Source organism: Microcaecilia unicolor, chromosome 3, assembly GCF_901765095.1.
Source record: "Microcaecilia unicolor chromosome 3, aMicUni1.1, whole genome shotgun sequence".
NCBI classification, from domain to species: domain Eukaryota; kingdom Metazoa; phylum Chordata; class Amphibia; order Gymnophiona; family Siphonopidae; genus Microcaecilia; species Microcaecilia unicolor.
This window is the reverse complement of record NC_044033.1, coordinates 427,243,724-427,268,435: the sequence shown is the minus strand read 5'-3', so window position 1 is coordinate 427,268,435 and position 24,712 is coordinate 427,243,724. Positions and strand designations below refer to the sequence as shown.

General features: G+C 40.2%; 1 protein-coding gene across 1 annotated transcript in view; it reads right to left on the bottom strand.

Moving 5' to 3' along the window:
• Window positions 1–24,712, bottom strand: part of NBAS (NBAS subunit of NRZ tethering complex) — an 892,343-nt gene that overhangs the window by 221,760 nt on the left and 645,871 nt on the right. The window contains exon 48 of the mRNA XM_030198850.1: window positions 8,759–8,954. Coding sequence (XP_030054710.1) covers window positions 8,759–8,954 — 196 coding nt within the window. The remainder of the gene's footprint in view (window positions 1–8,758; window positions 8,955–24,712) is intronic.

Sequence of the window (24,712 nt, the reverse complement as noted above, 5' to 3'; positions counted from 1 at the left end):
GGCTCAAAAATCAAGAAAATATTGCTCAGGCAACAGGTGCTGTGTGAGGAGTAAAGGACAATCACATTCTCTTCTCACGGCAGATGAGAAGAGACTGATGGTCCCGCACTCTTGTGGAGAGCAGGAACACACTTACTCATGCACGGTGGGGATGCTGTGCTTGCTCTTAAGGCTATATTAGCGTTTAAGCTCCGCACCGGGCAAAGTGGATGATCTCACCCAAGTTCCTCATATGTGAGAATATGACCTGCTTGTCCTCAGAGAAGAGCAATATTCAACTATCCACATAGCTAGCTAGTTTTACTTAGGCTGCCCAAAGTAAGATGGAAAATCATGGCTCTTTTAGTGAAAGTTAGGCTTGGGGCCTAGACTGAAAAAATGTGCACGACTACTGTTTTGGGTTTTTTTTTTTAATGTTTTCCTTTTCTCTGCATATTCCAGCCCCAGATAGAAATATCCTAGACTGGTACAATATAAACATGTTTTTTCTTCCACATTTTTCTTCTCAATAGTGGATAGTGCAAACACTATTAGACAACACAAACCTAGCTTTTCCTCCCATGGAGAAAACACATTCATCTTTCCTGACATGGGAAAACATATATACTTTCCAGCTTATAATCGAAACTTTTCACCGGCGATCTTCCGACACAAATCGGGAGATCGCATGCAATTTCACAAAAGCGGCTAAAAGTGTATAATCGAGAGCTGGCTTTTTAACAGCATCGCCGCTTTCCCATCGCCTCGCCGGCAAAAGTTCAAGGGGGTGTGTCGCCGGTGAAGTGAAGGCAGGGCAAAGGCGTGGCTACCAGATGGCTGGCTTTCGGCGATAATGGAAAAAAAAAAAGGCGGCGTTAAGCGGTATTTGGCCGGGTTTACTTGGTCCTTTTATTTTCACGACTAAGTCTCAAAAAGATGCCCCAACTGACCAGATGACCACCGGGCGGAATGGGGGATGACCTCCCCTTACTCCCCCAGTGGTCACCAACCCTCTCCCATACTACAAAAGTTAACATGAAAACCTTTTTTGCCAGCCTGTATGCCAGCCTCAAATCCCGTACCCACCTCCATGACAGCAGAATGTGTTGTATCGTCTGACAGCCTTTCCATGGTTGCGATGTGGCTCTCGGGTGTGTGTGACACCTTTTCTGTTAGGTGCCCTGCAGAGTCACATCAGCAATGCATTGTGGTGGGTGTAGGGTACTGGGCTATACTTCTATGGTGCTTTTCTCCCCTGCTAACTGGGTCAGAGTGTGCCCTGTTTTGTTTCCGGTAGTCCATGAGGTAGTGGCCATTTTTGTAAGCCAGTTTTAGATCCCTTTCATGTGTTACCCACGTTAGAAAACGTTATTACCTTGAATGTTGCTGAAAGAGGGTATTGTACAGCATTCTGCCAGCTCGGATCTATTGCTAATCTCAGTATCAGGGAGACTCTTTGCCAGTGGGGCACAACCTCTGATCTGCAGTTAACTGTGAGTAAAGGTGCTTATTCAAATAAAGCACTTTTTCAAAGACATTAGTCTTCAGGTGTCAACTGCTGTGCCAAGGTTATACAGCAGCAACAAGTCCTAGAGGCCTGAGTGTGTACAGGTCCCTGGAGCACTTTTAGTGGGTGCACATTTGTGGGTATGGGGTTTGGGGGGGGCTCAGCACCCACAGTAAGGGAGCTATGCATGTGGGAGCTGTTTCTGAAGTCCACCACACTGACCCCTAGGGTACCCAGTTGGTGTCCTGGCATGTAAGTGCACTACAAATGCCTTGGATGTCGCCGGGTTGGAGATGGCTGACATTTTTTTCCATTATCGCTGAAAAACAAAACCAGCCATCTCAAACCCAGCGATATCCAAGGCATTTGACCGGTCTAAACCGTATTATCGAAAAAAAAAGATGGCCGGCCATCTTTTTGATAATACGGTTCCGGCCAGCTGTTGCGCCACCGCCAAAATAGATCGCCGGTGACCTATTTTGCCGGCGACGTTCAATTATGCCCCTCCACATCTCCCAACTTGTGCACCTGTAGTAAAAATGTTTTTTCATATTTTTTGTGCTTCCTGATTGGATACAGCAGCCAACACCCCCTGAATACAGAGAGTATAATTCTTAGAGATATTACAGGACATTTTGTATGCAAACATGCTGGCATTAAGACCCACACCAGACTACATTCAGATGGAGTTTTGGGGATTTCAGGGCTTGGGTTTGAAATCCTCTGCCGCTTCAGCAATTCCCCAGGAGCTGTGCAGAGTGGTGGTCCCTGCTGTTCCTGTACTCTCTGATTGCTCTTTGATTGTCAACAGCTGCACTTAATTGCTCTGATTATCTATCATGCCTAACCTATCACCTATGAATGATACAAAGATAAGTATCATAATTTTAGCTGTTCTGTGTGTCTGTTTGCGCCTAGCAGTGGAGATATACAAAGAACGGTAGGCTGCTAGTCACAGCTTGCATCAAAACTGATGGAGATACTGCAGATACACGTGCCATAAGGTACCGTACACTAACAGCAATGCTCAGTTCAGGTCCATAGCTCACTCTTTTTCCACCAGAAAACATGGGATGCAGTTAGAATGCGAATTAGCCTACAGAATGTGCAAAAATGTTTACTTTGTGTATAAAAAAATATGGAGGAAATTAGAGAGTCATGGGATCGGAGGTAGTGTATTGTTATGGATTAAAAACTGGTTGAAAGATAGGAAACAGAGAGTAGGGTTATACGGTCACTATTCGCAATGGAGAAGGGTAGTTAGTGGGGTCCCTCAGGGATCTGTGCTGGGACCTTTGATTTTTAACATTTTCATAAATGACCTGGAGGTGGGGGTAACTAGTGAGGTTATTAAATTTGCTGATGACACAAAGTTGTTCAAGGTCATCAAATTGCGAGAAGATTGTGAAAAGTTGCAGGAAGATCTTGCGAGACTAGGAAACTGGGCGTCTAAATGGCAGATGACGTTTAATGTGAGCAAGTGCAAAGTGATGCATATGGGAAAGAGGAACCCAAACTATAGCTATATCATGCAAGGTTCAGTGTTAGGAGCCACAGAACGAGCAAAGGACCTGGGAGTCATCATTGATGATATGTTGAAATCTTCTGCTCAGTATGCTGCTGCTGCGGAGAAAGCAAATAGAATGTTAGGTATTATTAGGAAAGGGATGGAAAACAAAAATGAGGATATTATAATGCCACTGTATCAGTCCATGGTGCGACCGCACCTAGAGTATTGTGTTCAATTCTGGTCGCCACACCTCAAAAAAGATATAGTGGAATTAGAAAAAGTTCAGAGAAGGGTGACGAAGATGATTAAGGGGATGGGACAACTTTCCTATGCTGGGGCTCTTCAGCATGGAGAAAAGGCGGCTGAGGGGTGATATGATAGAGGTATGTAAAATAATGAGTGGAGTGGAACAGATAGATGTGGAGCGTCTGTTTACGCTTTCCAAAAATACTAGGACAAGGAGGCATGCGATGAAGCTGGAGTGCAGTAAGTTTAAAACAAATTTTCTTTACTCAGCGCGTAATTCGACTCTGGAATTCGTTGCCGGAGAATGTGATTAAGGCGGTTAGCTTAGCAGAGTTTAAGAAAGGTTTGGACGCCTTCCTGAAGGAAAAGGCCATAGAATGTTATTAAATGGATGTAGGGAAAAATCCACTATTCCTGGGACAAGCAGTACAAAATGCTTTGCTCCGTGGATCTTTTCGGGTGATTGTGACATGGATGGGCCACTGTCGGAGACAGGGTGCTGGGCTAGATGGACCTTTGGTCTATCCCAGTGTGGCGATGCTTATGTCTTGTGTCCTCAGAAATCTGCAGTACACGGCAGCAGTTTTTTCATCGCATTGAGCCATTGACCCGTGCAGATAAAGAAGCAATCATTGGCCAAAATCCTCCATGTCAAAACAAATGGTGCTCAAAGTGCAAAACTAATACACACAAGGATCTTCTCTCTCGCCACTATATATTATAATTCATTACTTAATGTCCTTTTAATAAATAATTAAATGGAGCACTTATCTTGACAGCTCAGTCCCGACGGGGACCTGTTTCGCACTAGGCCTCTTCCGGAGACTTCACTGTATCCAAACCAAATCTGTAACAGAAGGAAACTTCAGACTTCAGAAGAAATCCTCACAGTCATGAAAAACATTTATTCTCATGGAGATTTACTTCTAGGCTTCTTTGCTCAGTATTCAAATGGAGGAACAATCCTTCCAAAATGGCATCTATTATTATTCAGGATGCTAACCAAAACCAATCACATGAAGCAGCATCAAAGAATGGGCAGTCCCTAAGAAATTTAAAAAAAAAAGGCTGCCCATTCTAGCATTGAATTAAGCCCAAAGGGTTCATATGTTTTCAATTTAAAAATCCAGCACTGCTCATACTGGAGAAATTCTCTTTCCAGACCCTCACCTCAGGTAGTGGTAAACACTTGGTCTATCACCCAACACTGGAAAAGATTAAAGTCATGATGCAAATCCTTACAATGGGAGATTATAGGAGCACCTACCTTGGTTTTAGCAATACAAGATCTATGTTCAATAAGACATGTGCTTAATTTTCTTACAGTCTTAGCAACATAAAACTTTTTGCAAGCAAATTTAAACACACAGACCACATGGTTAGATCGACAAATAGTGTGCACTTTCAACTTGTATGTCATATTGTCAAAGAGGTTAACAAATTCAGTACATTCAGTCATCATACTGCAAGTCTTGCAGTTACCACGTTTGTAATGTCCATTATGTTACTGGCTGGGTATCAGAATTGCTCAGTTCAGCCAATCTGCCTCAACTACGAATAGATGCCTAGTCAATAACAAATAATGGACAACGCAAATGTGGTAACTGTAAGACTTGCAGTATGATGACTGAATGTACTGACTTCGTTAAACCCTTTGACAATAAGACATACAAGTTGAAAGTGCATACTACTTGTTGATCTGACCATGTGGTCTATGTGCTAAAATGTCCTTGTAACAAGTTATATGTAGGTAAGACTGTAAGGAAATTAAGCATTTGTATTAATGAACATAGATCCTGTATTGCTAACAACAAGATAGGTGCTTCTTTAGTTTCCCATTGTAAGGATTTGCATCATGACTTTAATCTGTTCCAGTGTTGAGTGACAGACCAACCACCTCAATATTCAGCGCTATTTAACAGGCCAGAACGGATACTGACCAGTTAAATAGCACCTAAATGGCTATCTGCTGATATTCAGCGGAGAATAACCGGCTATGCCCTGATGAATATCCCTGGTTAGTGGCTAGCAGATAGCCAGTTATATCGACCAATATAATAGATATCTGCCTATTTTTAAAGTCGGTTTAGCGACCATATTTGGCCGCATGAAAACATTGGTTATCATTGGCCTGTTTAAAGATAACTGGCTAAGTCTTAATATGTACTTAGCCGGTTATCTTTAAAACAGCCAAAAATAAACCAGATATTCAATGCCGGTCACTGGAAACAGCGGCATTGAATATCTGAGCTCAGCGCTGACTGCGGGAGTTAGCTGGTCTAACTCCCGTGGTCTGAATATTGGCCTCAAAGTATTTACCACTAGCCAAAATGGGGTCCTGGATAGAAAATTACTGCACTTCAGAAGCACTGGATTTTTAAACTGAAAACATATGAACCCTTTGGGCTGAATTCAATGCTAGAATGGGCAGACTTTTTTAAATCTCTTAGAGACTGCCCATTCTTTGACGTTGCTTCAAGTGATTCGTTTTGGTTCGCATCCTGTATAATAGGCCATAATGAAAGGATTGTTCCACTGTTTGAATACTAAGTGAAGAAGCCTAGAAGTAATTTCCATGAGAATAAGTGTTTTTCATGACTGTGAGGATTTCTTCTGAAGTTTCCTTCTGTTACAGATATGGTTTGGATACAGTGAAGTCTTCGGAAGAAGCCTAGTGCGAAACAGTTCCCCGTCGCAACCAAGCTGTCTAGATAAGTACTCCACTTAATTATTTATTAAAAGGACAATAAATACCGAATTATAATATATAGTGGAGAGAGAGATCATTTTTGTGTGTATCCTTCCATAATTATAGCTACATAATGCAAAGTTCCATGTTAGGAGTCACTGACCAAGAAAGAGATCTAGGTGTTTTGTTGATGATACATTGGAACCCTCTGCTCAGTGTGCTGTGACGGCTAAGAAAAGAAATACAATGCTAGGTATTATTAGGAAAGGAATGGAAAACAAAAATGAGGATGCTATAATGCCTTTGTATCGCTCTATGGTGCGACTGCACCTTAAATATTGTGTTCAATTCTGGTCACCGCATCTCAAAAAAGATATAGTGGAATTAGAAAAGGTACAGAGAAGGGCAACAAAAATGATAAAGAGGATGGGATGACTTCCTTATGAATAAAGGATGAAGCAGCTAGAGCTCTTCAGCTTGGAGAAAAGACGGCTGAGGAAAGATTTGATAGAGTTCTATAAAATGAGTGGAGTGGAACGGGTAGATGTGAATCATTTGTTTACTCTTTCCAAAAATACTAGGACTAGGGGGCATGTGATGAAGGTACAAAGTAGTAAATATAAAATGAATCGGAGAAACTTTTTCTTCACTCAACATGTAATTAAACTCTGGAATTCATTGCCAGGGAATGTGATAAAGGCGGTTAGCTTAGTGGGGTTTAAAAAAAAGGTTTGGACTGCTTTCTAAAGGAAAAGTTCATAGACCATTATTAAAACGGACTTGGGGAAAATCCACTGCTTATTTCTGGGATAAGCAGTATAAAATGTATTGAACTTTTTTGGGCTCTTGCCAGGTATTTGTGACCTGAATTGGACACTGTTGGAAAAAGGATGCTGGGCTTAATGGACCTTTGGTCTGTCCCAGTGTGGCAATACTTATGTACCTATGTAGTTTTGCACTTTGAGCACCATTTGTTTTGACATGGAGGTTTTTGCTGTGTACCGCAAATTTTTGAGGTCTTTTCATCCATATTTTTTATACACAGAGTAAAATATTTTTGCACATTCACTTTTAGAGTTAATAGTTTTTTACTTTTTTTTACGTTATTTGTGAATGAGACTCGTAAGTGTATATTTTAAAGCAGTGCGTTTTTTCTAGCAAAAAAGGTGCTAGTACTCAAATGCTAGGCCACCCTTCAGGGTGGGGTGATCACTGAGGGACCCATCCCACAATAGCCAGGGCCCTTGCAACCAGTCACAGAATCTAGGACAAGGCAGAACTGCTGTGTACAGCCTGAGCTTTTTCATTAAAACTTGGAGTCCATGGGTCAATTTTATTAGACAATGGAAAAAGTGCCAGTACTCAGTACCCCCAAGTACCCCCTGAAAAAAAGCCCTGTTTTAAAGTAACACTTACTGTGGCCATGCACAGTCTATGACCACACACATGATTAAAACTGCCTCTTGATATATTAATATGTTTTATTTCTTCCCTCCTCCACCCCCAAAGAACTGTCCATGCAATTCTAGTTCTCTTGCTGGAAAATATATGTCCTCTGTATCTGAAGCAATCATATTTGTTTAGTCTCACATCACATTACTTTCCACCATGTGACTGCTTACCAGCCAGGGATCTGAATCTGAGTCTCCTGTACTGAAATAATGAGTCACATATTTTTCTTAAAAGTTACAGAATTACCTAAACATCTTTCCTGAATTTATACTTTTCAGTTCATAAAAGAAAGACTCTGAGGCATATTTACAAAGCACTTAGCCTTCCAAAGTTCCACAGAAACCTATGGAACTTTGGAAGGCTAAGTGCTTTGAAAATATGCCTCAATCTAACCCAAAGAAAAAACAACTGATAAAAAATTATGGCCAAAGGCTAAAAGATTTTTCTCTACATTACAAATTGCAAATGTGGTGCAATAAAAAAAACGAAAAAACAAAACATAGTTTAGGAATTATTTAAAAACTAGAGAGTCTTAAAATATTCAGTTAAACAAAATAAATGTTTTAACACTGCAGTATATGTCCCACAATCTATGTAACTATTAAAGAACTTCAAATAAAACAGTTTTATTTCCTGTTTACTATTATTAATTTACTAACTAAGGGCTTCTTTTACAAAGCCGCGCTAGTGATTCATGCAGCAAATGAGAGGAAGCCCATAAGAATTGATTGGGCTTCCTCTCATTCACCGTGCAGGAATTGTTAAGTGCAGCTTTAGAAAAGAAGCCCTAAAGTTGTACTTTTCCTTTCGGATAAATTATTAATAAAGAGAACAATATCTCACTCAGCTAATGGGTTAGTATGTCAGGAATGCTCTCAAGAGACTGCAAATCAACTCCTAGTCTTAAAAAAGAAAAACTAACAAAGAAAAAAAATTTAAATCAATCGTACTGGAAATATATGTTTGTTTTATATCATGATATAGGGAGAAATCCCCTCTAGGAACAAAACTTAATAAATAATGGAAGAGGGTTAAACAGGAGAAAGAAATACATCTTTCACAATTTAATTTTGTGCGTCTTCTGCATTTAAACACAGAGAAGATAATAAGCGAGATGCACCAACATTTTTTCCATAGAGACAAAATACAACACTTCACTATTGTATATTTAATCCAATGTACTTCTGTCAGCTTTCAATATGAGGTTGAACAAACACCTGTGACCTCTAGGGAAATGTTAACCTGATTTGATACAAAAGAAAGAAGCAGAAGAAATACAGTTCATACTGGAAAACCACTAATGTCTCTTAGCTTACTGTAAATATTTTTAAGTAAATAAAAGAAATACAAGGAAAAATAAGACAAAATTGAATACCTTCATCTCTGGCCAACAGGCTTTCAATACAGCTTGAGTTCGGAAAAACACCAGCAGCTTAATGTCCTCATCACTAAGATGAAAAGCGTGTTCCATTATTTGCAGTACATCAATGCGGGGTTTCACTGGAAGAGCATCATCACCACAGAAAGGTCTTAGCCATTCTAGTAGGTCATCAGCAGAAACCAGTTTTTCCCTGGAATTCAAGACAAGATTTCTTTAATTAAAAAGCAGAATACAATGAAATTATTAGTGATGGTAAACTTGGATTTGTATCTTTGATTTAACAACTTGGCTTTCTAAATCCAAGTTCACAATCAAGTACAGTAGGTAGCTACCAACCACAGAGGACTTGCACTTTCAGGCTGTACCTAAACCAGTGGAGTGTGTGAGGCAATGGAGGGTAAAATGACTTGCACAAGGATCACCAGTGGCATAAATGGGATTTGAATCATGGCTGCTTTAAGTATACAGAAAATCCAGAGACTACAGACCACCATGGTAAAATTACTCCACAGCGCTCAGTATGCAGACCACATGACTCCATGTCTTAAAACTGAACACTGGCTCACTGTAACTACTCGGTTAAAATTCAAAATCCTTACACTTATCTTCAAAGGTTGGCTTTCCCAAGCACCATCCTACCTTGCTAATTTACTCACACCTTATTATCTAGTACATGCTCATTTCCTCGTCTTACCTCTCCTCCCTACTACCTATAGTATGACATCAAACATGAAACTGCATTTTGGGGCCTTTTTACAAAGCGGCAATAAGCCCGCTGTGCCAATCTGGAGCTACCGCCGTCCAATGCAGGCATCAGCGGTAGTTCCACCCACAGCACGCAGCATTTCCGACACTAGAGGAAATGTTTGAAAAATATTTCTGCAAGCGTTAACCCGGTGGTAATTGGGCAGTGCAATGCACTACCCGGTTACTGCTGGGTTAGCACGAAAGTCCTTACCGCGACCTCATGGGGTGGTGGTAAGTGCTTCTCCCCCAGCATGGCCATGCAGTTAAGTGAAATATTACCACATGGCCATTTCTTTTTTCAGTTTTTTCACCCACAGCGGTAAAAAGGGCCTCAGCGCATGGCAAAAATGGCCCCCGCCACTAATGCAGGGCCCCTTTTACTGCAGCTTGGTAAAAGGACCCCTTTGTTACGAGGGACCTCAGCTTTGAAACTCCCTCTCAAGCAACATCTGCATGGAAACCGCCTTAAAAAAAAACGTATGCTTAAAAAATGGTTTTCCAGCAAGCCTTCAGTTCAGCCACCACTTTAGCATTTTCCCCATATCCTAAGTTCTCTCCCTTCTCTTCATTTCCTATTTCTACTGACCCCCACCTGTTCCTTTTCATTTCAGTCCACTTGTTTAATGGTTTAATATTATCTCTCATTTTCTTCTCCTAGTTTCTCTCCTTTCTAACAAGACTATTTCCTTTCCTTCTTCAAATAGATTTTTTTTATATTGTAAACTGCCAGGTACCATTTTGTGCAATTGATGGCATGTCAAGCGCCTGTAAATAGAATAAATAAAATGAGGCTACTTCCCTAGCCTAGTTTACTTCTCCAAACAATATACACTATTATAGCAAATGGATAATAGAGTTAAATTTCACCCAGAGAATTCTTCAGGGTGGTGAGGAGTCTTGTTAATTCCTTTGCGGGGACTTTAGGATTTTCTGTTAAGAAAACATACAAAATCCTTTGCTTTTAATTCTGATCTTAAAGAGCCAATCGAACATTACAATCCTATTGTCAACTTTCCTGTATTAGCAAAGGTACTGGAGGCAGCTGTTGCTATTCAGGTGCAGCAGCACCTTTTAGATCTTGATTTGCATGACCTGTCTCAGTTGTGGTTTCACAGTAAGTCAGGGGTGTGCTGGTAAATTTTTAACAACAGGCTCTTTCTCCGGACGTAGCCAGCTCTGCAGTTGGAAGGGCCAAGGGTGGCCGGGGGGGGGAGCAACACTTGCCTCTCTCTCCTCCCTCCCTTTGTGCGGGCACGCTAGGCATACCTTTGCTGGCAGCCAATAAATGGACTGCCACCATTCCCAACGTCTTGCTCTGAGCAGCATGCTGAAACTTCTCACACATGCTGGAGAAGTCCCAGCCTGCTACTCAGAGCTGGAAACAAGGAGCGGGGAGCAGCAGTAGTCTATTTACTTGGCTGACAGGGCTCAGGATCCCCATCAGCAAAGTAAAAGAGAATTCAGCAGGGGGCCCAAGCCCACATTTTGGGAGCCAGTTGTTAAAGTAGCCATGGAGGGCCTTACTTTAACAACCGGCTCCCAAAATTCTTAAAAACTTAACAACCGGCTCTTGCGAGCCTGTGAGAGCCTGCTCCAGCACACCACTGCAGTTAAGTATAGTATTGAATGATTTTAGGATCTTGTTAAAGAAGAAAGTATTGCAAGTCTGTAGGTAAAAATGATTATCTAAGGCTTCACACATGGATCAGAGGTTCCCAACCCCCCCCCCCCCCCCCGGGTTCCTACTCTTGTTTAACCTATACTTGAGCCCATTAGAGTCAATTTTGCATTCTTCAAGTGTATTAAATTACTCAAATGCCAATGACATCCTGTTTTTTCTACTTGAGCCTACTTTACAGAGGAAGCCTTGCATCGCATGAGTAAAGCATTTGATGTAGTTCAGGGAATGGATGCAGAATAATGGTCTGAAGATAAACCCTCAAAAAAGAAATATTCTTTGGATAGGGGGTAGAAATGTGGACATGCTCTGAGACAAACCATGTCTGACTGGGATAACTTTGTCACTACAACCTGGAATACATTAGTGGTACTAAAGGACTCTAGGTTGAGTATTATGCCTCACATGAATGTAGTCGTAAGGAAAATTTTGTATCTTCTCAATAAATTAAGCAGTTTCTGGATCACAAATGTTTAACATATAGTAACTTAGGCTATGGTTTAATCATATTTTCATTACTGCAGCTTAGAATTAATGAGTATTCCAAAATGGTAGATGCATGAGCTGCAGGTTTTGCAGAACACAGCAGCCAAACTAGTTTTGGAGGAAGGCTGGGGAAATCGAGCCACTCCTTTTCTAAGCCATTTACAGTGGCTCCCACTAAAGAACAGAGTTATCTTTGAACTTTTATTGTTATGCTTAAAATCTCACACAGATTAGCCCCGGTTTCTTTTTCTTTCTTTATTCTCCCTCCCCCCACCCACCCCAATTTGTGCTACCGCTCATCATTTAAAATTAAACAAGGAAAGAACTAAAATCATGTTAACAGGGTCAGCTTAGCATTTTCTTTAAACATGTTCAGAACTGGTTATTGCAGGTGGCATGTTTAAGTTAGGTATAATTCTGGACAATACCTTATCATTAGAGGCTCACATGCTATCTGTTATTACAAAGGGTTTTTGGATACTAGGAAAACAGACAAACTCAAAAATGTATAGAAACTGATCAATTTCAGCTTGCCATGCAGGCACTGATGCTGTTGCAGCTTGATTATTGTAATATTCTGTATGTGGGTTGTCAGGAGACAGCGCATAGTGTAGAGAACAAGCGGCAGGTGCAGGCAGACCCGAGCTGTGCTGGGGATAGATCCTCTAAGTGGCTGCGGGGTAACCCCAGGTGGATGGTTAGGCATTTCATCACATCTTCCCTAGCTCTTCTTTTGGCCATAAGTTCTCCCGGTGTATGCACCTCCTGCTGTGCTCTACATTTAACTATGGCCTGCCAATTATGTCCATGACCTACCATACTTTGTTTTTATGGACATGAGTAATGTGTGTTGAGTTGAGCACCAAATCATTTTGAAAAGTCTGCTCTTGCAACTCTAGCTATGTTGCTGGGCAGACTAAATGAACCATAATGGTTGTTATCTGTCATTTGTTATTGCATCAGAATTTAAGAAAGCAAGGGAAGAGCACCAAGGATTTCTGAGGGAGAAGAAGGGGTTGTAGAGACTGGGTCTCTTCTACCATCATTTTCTGCTTCTCTCTTTGTGGTACAAAATAAAACTCACTGCACAAAAACTCCAGTCCTTCTTTGTATTCAAATATATCTTTTATTACCTCAGTGTGTCTACACACTGTGGTAAAAATTCCTATAAAATCATTACCTAACCCCTCCGAAGGGACACCACCTTGTAAGTGGTGGAGGGGCTTCCGTGTTTCAATGACTCAGAGGGCTATGCTGAAGGGTTACCCATATCAGACAGGCCTCTGAGGAGAAACCAGACAAAGAATGTCCCAAACTGGAGGATCCAAGATGGCGTTGAGGGAGGATGTATGTTAGTTGAGTTCCCGTTTTACACCAGAATACCTGAAGAAGTAGGCGCGCTTCCCAGAGAATGGGGAAGAAGAAAGGCAAAGCCGTGGTGTTGCCCACCTCGAACATGGCTGGGGTTCCCACCACTTCTCAGTCTACTTTGGAGAGATTCGGGGTCATAATGTCGGGGATATCGGTTCCTGCTTCGGGGAACAGCAAGGCTTTATTGCCGAATCTCAGTGGAGAGGGAGTGACTTTGAGTCCCCCTGTTGGCATGACCTCTCCAAGACCCGGAAACAGTAACGCTTCACTATGGAGGTCGACAGTGGAAACGCCCGAAGTGGGTTAGGATTTTCAAAGCGGTCCGAGCAGGTCCTGGCGCAGCATTGACTCCGGATAATAAACCAACTGGGGGATTGGGGAATGAGCTCTTCCCCCCGAAGATATCTGGAGCAGTTTCTGTGGAGAAATTGGACCTGGTGAAGCCAAACAATGTCACAATGGACGCACTATGGGAAGTACTGCAGAGTGTGAATAACTCTCTTCTTCAGATGTCCAAAATTTTTTAGGAATAAATATGAGATTATATCAATACTTATCTAACAAAGTGGAAGTCCAAGATAAAAAAATAAAGACTTTGATTTCGGAAATGGTTTCTCTATGAAAATCAGTTAATCTGGTAATGAAAGACAATTTATGTTTCTTGTAAAAAATTGGAACTTCTGGAGAACCAATTAAGGAAAAATAACTTGAGAAAGATAAATTTTCCTAAAATACCCTGTATATAGAGCAGAGGCGTAGCCAGACAACAGATTTTGGGTGGGCCTGGGCAAGAAGTGGGTGGGCACCAAGTGTTCTCCCTCCCCCACCACCACAAAAAAATATCTCAGCTGGTGGGAAAACACTTCTTTCCACCTTGGCCGTTTGTAGCAGGCATACACTGAAAACTGAGCATGTGCAGGTGCCAGTATCATAGAGAGTAGCGTTTTCATTATCATCAGGGGGACGTCTTCAGCCGGCGGAGCTTAGGATCCCCACCAGCTACTGCTAAACATGTGCTACTGATGGGTGGGCCTGAGCCCTAAATGGGTGGGCCAGGCCCACCTGTGGCTACGCCACTGATATAGAGTTATATTATTAGTGACTTTTGCCTTTGATTTAGATAGGAACAATGTTTTGAAATTGTATTTCTGACATATGGCTGATAGTTTTTTTGGGTTCAAAGATAAATATATTTCCTGACATATCAAGGGAATTGCAGACTAGGAGGTGTGAACTCTTGGCTTTTAAGCCAAGAATCATTGCCTTGGGTAGGACCTTCCTAGAGTGATTCCCTTGTAAGTATTTTATTTCCTGATTACTTATTTGTTGAACCCAGGAAATTACAAGAGTTCGTGGAGTTAAAAGAACAGATGAAGAACCCTCTGCAGCAACTTCATTTAAGTTACCACTGTACCGGCTGCAATTACCGATTTACCTTCCTCCCTCAGAAAATATGAATTGTAAGATTAACCATTCCGTGTTTTTCTTATTTTCTTTGAGATTGTTTTCCTGATCTTGGATCCCCCAATTGTGGACTAACAAAGATGATATTTTTCCTTTATGTTTGTTTTAATTGATATTTTCTCTTTTCTTTCCCATTTATGTATTGGTCTTAAATGTAATATAAAATGAATAAATAAAATAATTAAAAAAAATCGTTACCTAATTTCATTCACACCACATTCGCCCACTTATGCTAACACTAGGTTGTCATAATCATCTTTAACATAATGACACAGAATTGCAAGTCATACACTTAATAGTGCAAATTAGCATAGATCTAAACATGTCATCTTTTACACCGTAACGCTGTTGAAAAACCGCCACCTGCAATGGCGCGAAACTGTGTATGCTGCAGCATTACCAACATCCGTCCATAATGAAGTCACCAATTGTGGCGCTGATCACACATAAGGCTCAATAAAGTCACCATGCAATAACTGTGGACTGACGTTCACTCTTGTAGCGGACTCCGCTAACAGTTCCTCAAGTGCGTCACCCGCTATACTTCATAGACACCAGTGGAAGCAGTAGGCGCATCGGTATCAGGCCACCATCAGAATAGAAATCTCATTCCTGCTTCAAACGGGTAATAAAAGATATATTTTAATACAAAGAAGGGCTGGAGTTTTTGTGCAGTGAATAATATTTCAGACACTCTGGTAGATAGGTTATTCCCCATTCGGTTTATTGGTACAAAATAAAACAACAGAATTGAAGAAACCATTGAATAAGAACAGGAGCTAGTTAGCTGGCAAGATATGAAGGGTAAGATGGAAATTAACAGTACTCTTTGCTACTGCAAATGATATAAATTGTGCAGACTAGATGAGCTTTACAAGTTCTTAACTGCAGTTGTATACTCTTATTTCTGAGCAGAGAGCTATAAATAAGTGATATAAATAATTGATCTCGTTATGTTAGATACGTAATATTTATTTGCTTTGTTCTAATGTATCTGCTGTTTAACATCTGTTGCAGTATTTTAAATAATTTATATTCATTTCATTAGGAACTACAGTGGCTTCCTCTGTTTTTATTATTCCTCTATTTTGCAAGACTTGTTTCCTAAAGAGGAATTTTAACTTAATTGAATCTACTGCTGGAGCCCATATCACCCCAAGTCCCTATGAGCTGCTCTACCACCTACAAACCTGAGTCTTTAAGCTCAACGGTCATCAGCTCCATAGCCCCAGGGCCACAGCTGCACATGGTGCTTCCTGCCCTCAACCTGAAACTCCAGAGATCACATTTTGAATGGAAGATCTTTGGACAAAAATGTGTGAACTCATATCAATCTATTGTGTTCCAGCTCACCTGTTAAAACTCTAGTGATCATAGAGAGGTGGTTGAGGGCTGGTTCTAGGCTAATCATTAAAATTGGCACCCTCTTTAGTGGTGGCAGCTCTGGTGCAAAACCCCCTCCTTTCGTACTACTGATGACTGTAATAAAACATCCCTCTCTCTTTCCTTTTAACAAATATCCCTTTCTTTCTCCCCTACCTTGTGCTCAGAATCATTATCTCTTATGCCCTATTTCCATCTGTCACATATGATGTGGAAAGATATGGGGGTATGACCCTTTATTCATAATATCCTGTGCAGCCAGATCACTAGCTAGCCTTGAGCTAAGATGAGCAGCAGAGTTGTGCTGGAAGCAAGAAGGGAAGGCAGGACTCGGTAGCTGAGCCAAGAAGAAAATCAAACCACATATGCGACCATCTCTGGGAAAAGGTAACTAAAGATGCAGATACAAAACGTTGAGAATCCCTGATTTTTCATGCCATGGGTCCATAAGCAGTTTCCATAAGATACATTTTTTTCACATGAAAGGATAGAGTTTGGACTGTTGTATTGAAAAGTGTTTGTTCTTACAGACTTCATTAAAACCTTTTTCTAGTGACTTTAATCACCTTTTCCCAGAGATGGTCACATATAGTTTGAGAGCAGTGTACTCCTTTCCCCCTTCTAAACTTCAGCCATCTCTCCTGTTAACTCTTCCTGCTGCTATCATGCTATTTCTTTGGACCAATGAAGCATAATGAGTCCACTTGGTCAGTCTCTACTGTCTCCCATGGGAGGTAATGGGAGGGGGGGGGGAATCATGGGAGACAGAGGAGATGGACCAAGTGGACTCATTTTGCTTCATTGGTCAAAAGAAATAGCATAATAGCAGCAGGAAGAGTTGACAGGAAAGATGGCTGAAGTTTAGAAGAGGGAAATGGCTTATTGATATCCAAACCTTTTTTAAACCCCACTAAGCTAACTGCTTTTACTACATTCTCTGGCAATGAATTCCAGAGTTAAATTACACGTTGAGTGAAGAAATATTTTCTCCGATTTGTTTTAAGTTTACTACTTTGTAGCTTCATTGTGTGTAGCCTAGTCCTAGTATTTTTGGGAAAGAGTAAACAAGTGATTCATTTCTACCCGTTCCACTCCACTCATTATTTTATAGACCTCTATCTTATCTCACCTCAGCAGTCTTTTCTCCAAGCTAAAGAGCCCTAGCCTCTTTAGTTGGAGAAAAGACGGCTGAGGTGAGATATGATAGATGTCTATAAAATAATGAGCCCTAGGCTCTTTAGCCTTTCCTCATAGGGAAGTTGTCCCATCCCCTTTATCATTTTTGTCTTTCTTCACCGAACCTTTTCTAACTAGCCGTTAAGCCCGTAACAACGGGCTAGTTTTTTGTTTTCCTATGCCCCCCCCCCCCCCGGTCCACCAACCCTGCTCTCTCCCCTGCCCTCCCCCCCAGCGTGTTTCCCTCATTTCCGCCCCCTCCTTCCCTCCCTGCTCCCTCCTCCTCCGATTTCCACGCCCATGTCCAAGCCCTCCTCCCTATTGTGCTGTACTGCTGGTGGAGGCGGGGCTTGGACTTCTACACTCTTAGCATTCTGAGTGACTCTACTGCGCATTTGCAGGTGAGTCGGTCACTTGCCGTTTATATGTTTGATTGCACTATATCTTTTTTGAGATGCAGTGACCAGAACTGCACATAGTATTCGAGCTGCGGTCATACCATAGAGCAATATGCATCGCCATTAAGAAGCGAATGGCTTCTTTGTTTTCTGGAATAGCACAGACTGAGGTTTCACAACAGGGACCCTACTTTTATTGCAGAACAGCACTGTTGTGACCCAAGACCCTGCTTTTACAGCAAAACAGCACCATTGTGACCCAGGAACCATGCTTGGACTGGTGAAATTCTGGAGCACAGTGGGGCTCATTTTCAAAGCACTTAGAACTACAAAGTTCCATAGGTTAATATGCAACTTTGTAAGTCAAAGTGCTTTGAAGACACACCTTAGTGAGTTTTACTCTCTGCAACATTTTTAATGGGTACAGTAATACACTACAGTACTGTATTTTTATTCTTCCCCTTCAGATCTGTAGAAGATCACTTCTGAAATGGCCAGTCAAAAGAGGAAAAAAGTTGTTTTGTCTATAAAGCAGAAACTTGACGCTTTAAAAAGAATTGATAAGGGTGAATCCATCCAAAAAACTGCAACAGAACTAGGAGTAGGGAGATTAACAGTTATTGACTGGAAAAAGTAACACAGTGAGCTGGAGAAATGCAGCTCAAATTGTGCTTCTACATAGAAAAACTGTGAAAAATGCAAATATGAGGTGAGTGCAGCCTTATTCCTGTGGTTCACACAGCAAAGAAACAAGGGCATACCTATATCAGGGCCTACATTGTAAGAGAAAGCCCTGGTTTTTCCAAAGGAACTCAATGAAGGTGACCTTAATTTCACTACTAGTATCAGGTGGCATGATTGTTGGAAAACAAGATATGGAATATGGCATCTCTACATTGCTGGGAAAAAGCTGTCAGTGGATTCTGATGAATTTGTCACATTCAAATAGAAATTTCAGCATCTTATTAAAAAGTGAGGGCACATCAAGGGACCAGATATACAACTGTGATGAAACTGGGCTAAATTTTAAAATGTTGCCATCAAGAACACTTTCATCATGGCATGAAGCCTCGGCTCCAGGTTATAAAAATGGAGTAAAGAAAAAATAACTATTCTAGCTTGTAGCAATTCAACTGATAAACATAAATTACCACTGTCTTTCATTAGAACACAAAAAATCCTAAGACCTTTAAAAACATGGCTCCTGCTGCACTTCTGGTGTCCTATAGGAACCAGAGGAATGCCTGGATGGACAAAACATTTTCCGTTTTTTCAACAAATTTGTTCTATCAGTAGAAGCCTTCTTGAAAATCATAAAACTGCCCAGGAAAGCAATCATTCTCTTCAATAATGCACTAGCTCATTCTGATGAAGATGAACTAAGAAGTGCAGACAGAGTGCTTTTCTGCCTCCCAATGTCACATCTATGGAACTGCTCAGTCATGGGACAAAATCGAACCTCCAACCCTAGCAAAATCATGGAGAAATTTAATTCCTGAGAATGAAAATGAACAAGGACATGACACTGAACACAGAGCAGCCGAGGAAGATCTTCTTCCTTTGTTACAGGAAATACCAGGCTGTGGGAATGCTTGTGAGGATGACATACAAGAAAGGATGCAGGCAGATGAGCAAGAACTGACAATGATGTGATTGCTCTGGGGAATGGGAATAGAAATGATGCGGATGAAGACATCTCAAGTGAGGCTGAACATGCAGTAGATAAAATTGTAAAAATCAGTGATACTGAAGAGTTCAAGACAATTGAGGTTGTACTGGCATGTGTGGAATAAGAGAAAGCAACTGCTACTGATGTAATGTTATTGAGAAGCTGGCATGATCTTGCAGCAAAATGGAAAAAAAAACAATCACAAAATTTTACAAAGCACTTATAATTTATGTTTACCAATTGCACTGCTACTATACAGCACTTGTTATAATTGTGGTTTTACAGTATTGGTCTTATTTTACAGTACATATAGTATAGTACTATAATTTGTATTAAAAATCTTTGTTTTAGAACAAGCACATGTACAGTAATTACGTTTTAGCGCTCCAATCATGCTTCAGAATGTGCTATAGTGTTCTTAAGAAACAATTTTTGAAAAGCGGGAACTCCAAAAATTCTAAAAAATGCAAGATAAGCAATAAGGTCAAAGGATGAGTCTTCCAACAAGCAAACACTCGTAACAAGAAGAGAGGATGCAAGGTCACATTTGGGCTGGAAAATCTAAAGGAAGTGATGCAGCATTAAGGGGTGAAGAAATTTTGTGCATGAAAGAATAGGAGGGATTGGGGGTGATCATATCCAATAATCTTGAGGTGCTCAAAGAGGTATAAAAGGTGAAGGCAAAAACCAGAAGGATGATTGGTTGCATAGGGAGAGGAATGGCCAGCAAAAAAATGGAGATTACAATGTCTCCCTTAAAGTCTCTAGTAAGACTTCTTTTAGAGTAATTTGTATAGTTCTGGAGACTGCACCTTCAAAGCTATATAAACAGGATGAAATAGGTCCAAAAGGTTACTACTAAAATGGTGGTCTTCATCGTAAAGCATATGGGAGCAGACTTAAAGATCTCAATATGTATATTTTGGAGGCAAGGCAGGCTGAGGGAGATATGATAAGGCATTTAAATACCTCAGTGATATAAATGAAGAGGCAGCAGTCCTCTTTCAGTTGAAAGAAAGCTCTGGAACAAGGGACAAAGGAAGAATGTAAAAAGGGATAGACTGAGGAGAAATGTAAGGAAATAATTCTTTATAGAAAGAGTGGCAGATACATGGAACAGTTTCCCAGTGGATGTGGTGGACACAAGACTTGTATCAGAATTGAAGAAGCATAAGATAGGCAAAGAAGATCTCTGACGGATAAAAAGGGAATGTAGAACATAGTAGTTGGATGGGCAGACTGACAGACCATTTGGTCTTTATCTGCCATCAGTTTCCATGTAAGAGATACCTTACATGATTTTTTTTTTTCAAATATCTATTCCAGTATCTCTCCTTCCTTTGTGTAATCTGTCACCATTTAGATCCCCTTGTAGGGAAACCAGAATCTCTCTTTCTAATACAGCTATCAACTGCAAAATTCTATGTCTATGCTGATGATGTGCAACTACTCATACCCATTGAACCAGATCTACCCACAGCTCTGAGTAAACTGACAGACTGCAACTCAGGAATGAGCAAGCAACAACAAACTTTGCTTGAATCCAAATAAAACAGATTCTTTGGGTACCAAACACACGTGGACAAATACCCAACTGTAAAATACCTTTTTGGAAATATGAACACAGGTCAGGAATCTTGGGATACTGTTAGACCCATCAATCACTCTGATCCCACAAATTCAAACAACCTTCAAAAATTGTCTCTATCACCTACGGCAGCTACGAAATCTCTCTCTATATATTGAAAAGATTAGTCTGACCACAGTGGTCCATGCCATGATAACATCACAACTGGACTACTGTAATGCCCTGTACACTGGCCAAACCAAAAAGAGTTTGCATCAGCTCCAACTAATTCAGAATGCTGTAGCATGACTGATAGAAGGCTGAAAGTGGTGTGACCACATCACAACCTTCCTGCAAAAGCTACACTGGCTACCAGAACCTTGTAGGGAAAATTTAAAACTTGATGTTTGACTTTCAAGGTCCTCAGACAAAATGGTCCAGAGTACTTAAAGAATAAGTTAGGCCTTGTCACACTTTTAAGACCTCTAAGGTTCTCTCAAGGATCATCACTATCTGTACCTTCGTCAAAAGAAATTATACGATGTGATACCTGCCAGCAAACCTTCTCAGGAGTGGCCCCCACACTCTAGAATTTACTCCCAGAGGGGCTACGTATAACTTGAGACTACCTCTACTTCAGGAAGCAGGTGAAAGCCTGGTTCTTCTCCCAAGCCTTTAATACATATGGTGACCGACTAAACACTCATTCTGCACCTGGACTAACTTGCTACACACACACTGTAACTTAGATCAGTTCTTTATCTCTTGCTTAACTATACAACAAACTTGCCTTGAGTTTAGCTATCAAATTATCCCAACTGACTCTGTACCATGCATCTTGTTCCCACCATACATCTGCTCTTGGATACTCAACCATCTGGTAAGCCATAGTGTAGAAACTCTTTAGCATTATATCTATGTTAGTTGAATGTTCTAATGCTTATTAGGCGTATCATTAGTATTATGCTAAGATTGTATCATATCTGTGGTATTTGAATTCCAGTGCTGTTAAATGTGCATATTTTTGATATTAGGTTTCAATGTACTGTTTTCAAGTTTACCTCATTTATTGTATTTACGTTTATTCTTGGTTATTTTACTATTGTTATGCTAACAAAATTGTAAGTTTATGTTAAACTGTACCTGCTATACACTATCTTGGCTGAATCTCTTCATAAAGGCAGTTAAAAAATCCCAATAAATAAATGTCTCTGTAGAAAGGATCCATATATCAATATCTATTATATCAAAACTCCCCATTAGAAATACCTCTCCTTCACTGTATATATATTCTTCTGTATATATTATCTGCCTGTGTAAGTGTTCTTAAGATCACACTAGTGAAGATGAAAGTGCAATTTTTCTTGGAAAGCCCACAGCACTTTCTTTCTTATCAGTTATCTTGCTCCTCACAGCTCTACCAATGAACCATCTCTTTCCACTATAATCTAATTAAAATTCAGTTTTGTGACTGTCATTAACCAGTGTGTCTACTCTCATATAATCACTTCAACAGTTTTTAATCTGGTCTTAATAACGATTGTTGTAAAATTTGAAAAAAATTACTACATGCTAAGGACAAAAACCCTGAATCAACACATTTAAATTCAGAGCTATCAACTGCAAAACTTAAGCAAAACATTAAGTAACCTATGTAACTTTGTAAATCTATGTGCTTTGAAAATGACCCTCCACATATCACTTTCAACACCTTTCAGTGAAACTCAAGACATGAATATCATGTTTGCCTTATCGTGAAAACTGATTAACAGTTTGTGATTCCAGCTGCCTGCTGTAGATAACAAGATTTTCAATGTCTCAATGGAACGTAAATTAACTGATCTATAAAAGATACTTAGCAACTGAGAAAATCATGGCAGATGAAGTCCACGAGACTCAACTAAATCTGACAATTCATGCTGCAATTCTGCTGATGAAATCCAATTTCAGGTCTTTCCTTCATATCCTAAAAAGATAAAGATGCTCTCTGATTCCATGCGTTGGCCTCCATCACTCCACTGAAAGACTTTTACACATACTAGTACTGAATCTATCATTTTGAACTACCTGTCATTACTTCCTTTCTCAAGTATATACATTACTTTCCTTTGAAAATATTTTCTTCTATAGCATTAATATATTTGAGTTAACTGTATGTCTCTACAGCTATTTCTTCTTCCTCCTCCTCTCCTCTCAGTTACATATAAATTAAATCCCATTTTCAATAAAGTACAGTTTCTCTACCTTTTTGGTAGCCTCTCTCAGCTGCCTTTATCAAACACTTTTCTTTATTGGTAATACCTCTCCCCATTCTTGTTAATATTCTTCTGCTGTTTCCACTGCTGAGAACAATGGATAACAGCAGCAATTGCATGAATTCACATACATCCAAATATACAACCTCATTCATAAGTACGTAAGTATTGCCATACTGGGACAAATCGAAGGTCCATTTTAATAATGGTCTATAAACTTTTCCTTTAGGAAGCTAGCCAAACCTTTTTTAAACCCACTAAGCTAACTGCTTTTACTATATTCTCTGGCAATGAATTCCAGAGCTTAGTGAAGAAATATTTTCTCTGATTTGTTTAAAATTTATTATTTTGTAGCTTCATTGCGTGCCCCCTAGTCCTAGTATTTTTGGAAAGAGTAAACAAAAAATTCTCGACTACCCGTTCCACTCCACTCATTATTTCATAGACCTCTATCATATCTCCCCCCTTAGCTGTCTTTTCTCCAAGCTGAAGAGCCCTAGCCACTTTAGCCTTTCCTCATAGGGAAGTCATCCCATTTTCTTTATAATTTTTATCGCCCTTCTTTGTACCTTTTCTAATTCCACTATATCTTTTTTGAGATGCGGTGACCAGAATTGAACACATTATTTGAGGTGCAGTCACATCATGGAACGATACAAAGGCATTATAACATCCTCATTTTTGTTTTCCATTCCTTTCCTAATAATACCTAACATTCTATTTGCTTTCTTAGCCGCCGCCGTACACTGAGCAGAGGATTTCAACGTATCAACAACGATGATGCCTAGATCCCTTTCCTGGTCAGTGACTCCTAATGTGGAACCTTGCATTACATAACTATAATTCGGGTTCCTGTTTCCCACATGCATCACTTTGCACTTGCTCACATTATATGTCATCCCAGTCTCGTAAGACCCTCTTGCAATTTTTCACAATCCTCTTGCGATTTAACAACTTTGAATAACTTCAAAGTTATCTGCAAATGTAACTACCTCACTAGTTACTCCCATCTCTACATCATTTATAAATATGTTAAAAAGCAGTGGTCCCAGTACAGGCCCCTGGGGAACCCCACTATCTACTCTTCTCCATTAAGAATACTGACCATGTAACCCTACTCTCTGTTTTCTATCTTTTAACCAATTTTTAATCCACAATAGGAAACTACCTCCTATCTCATGACTCTCCAGTTTCCTCTGGAGTCTTTCATGAGGTACTTTGTCAAAAGCCTTTTGAAAATCATGTGCATTGATATAAAATCTGCAAAACCTCAAGAGTCACAGCTACATAAAATAATATGATAGAGTTTTCTTTTCCAACTTTACTCCTCTGTCCATCTTCCTCATGAATTGACCTGGGGTTAAATGTCCCCTAGGTTCTGCCTGGTACTGCAGTTCAGCTGTCTAGTAACAGAGAGAACCTCGAAAAGGATGATTGCATCCCAAAACTGACTCCATCACTGGATAGAATAGTGCACTTATTCTATAACCAAACCAAGGGATTATTAACAGATATTAATAAGGAGAAGGAGAGATAGTTTAGTTCTAAAGGTTATAAATTTATTCTTACTTACCAAGGACACCAAGAATATACAAGTGGCATGTACAATCAATTGGTTATAGGAATATAGTATCCCAGCTGCAAACAGGTGCTATCTGGGTCTTAGTCTTGTGTGATATATTTTACCACTCAAAGTATACATGGGAAAGCAATTAGGTAATTTGCCAATTTTGTTGCGCTACATTGGTTTCCCC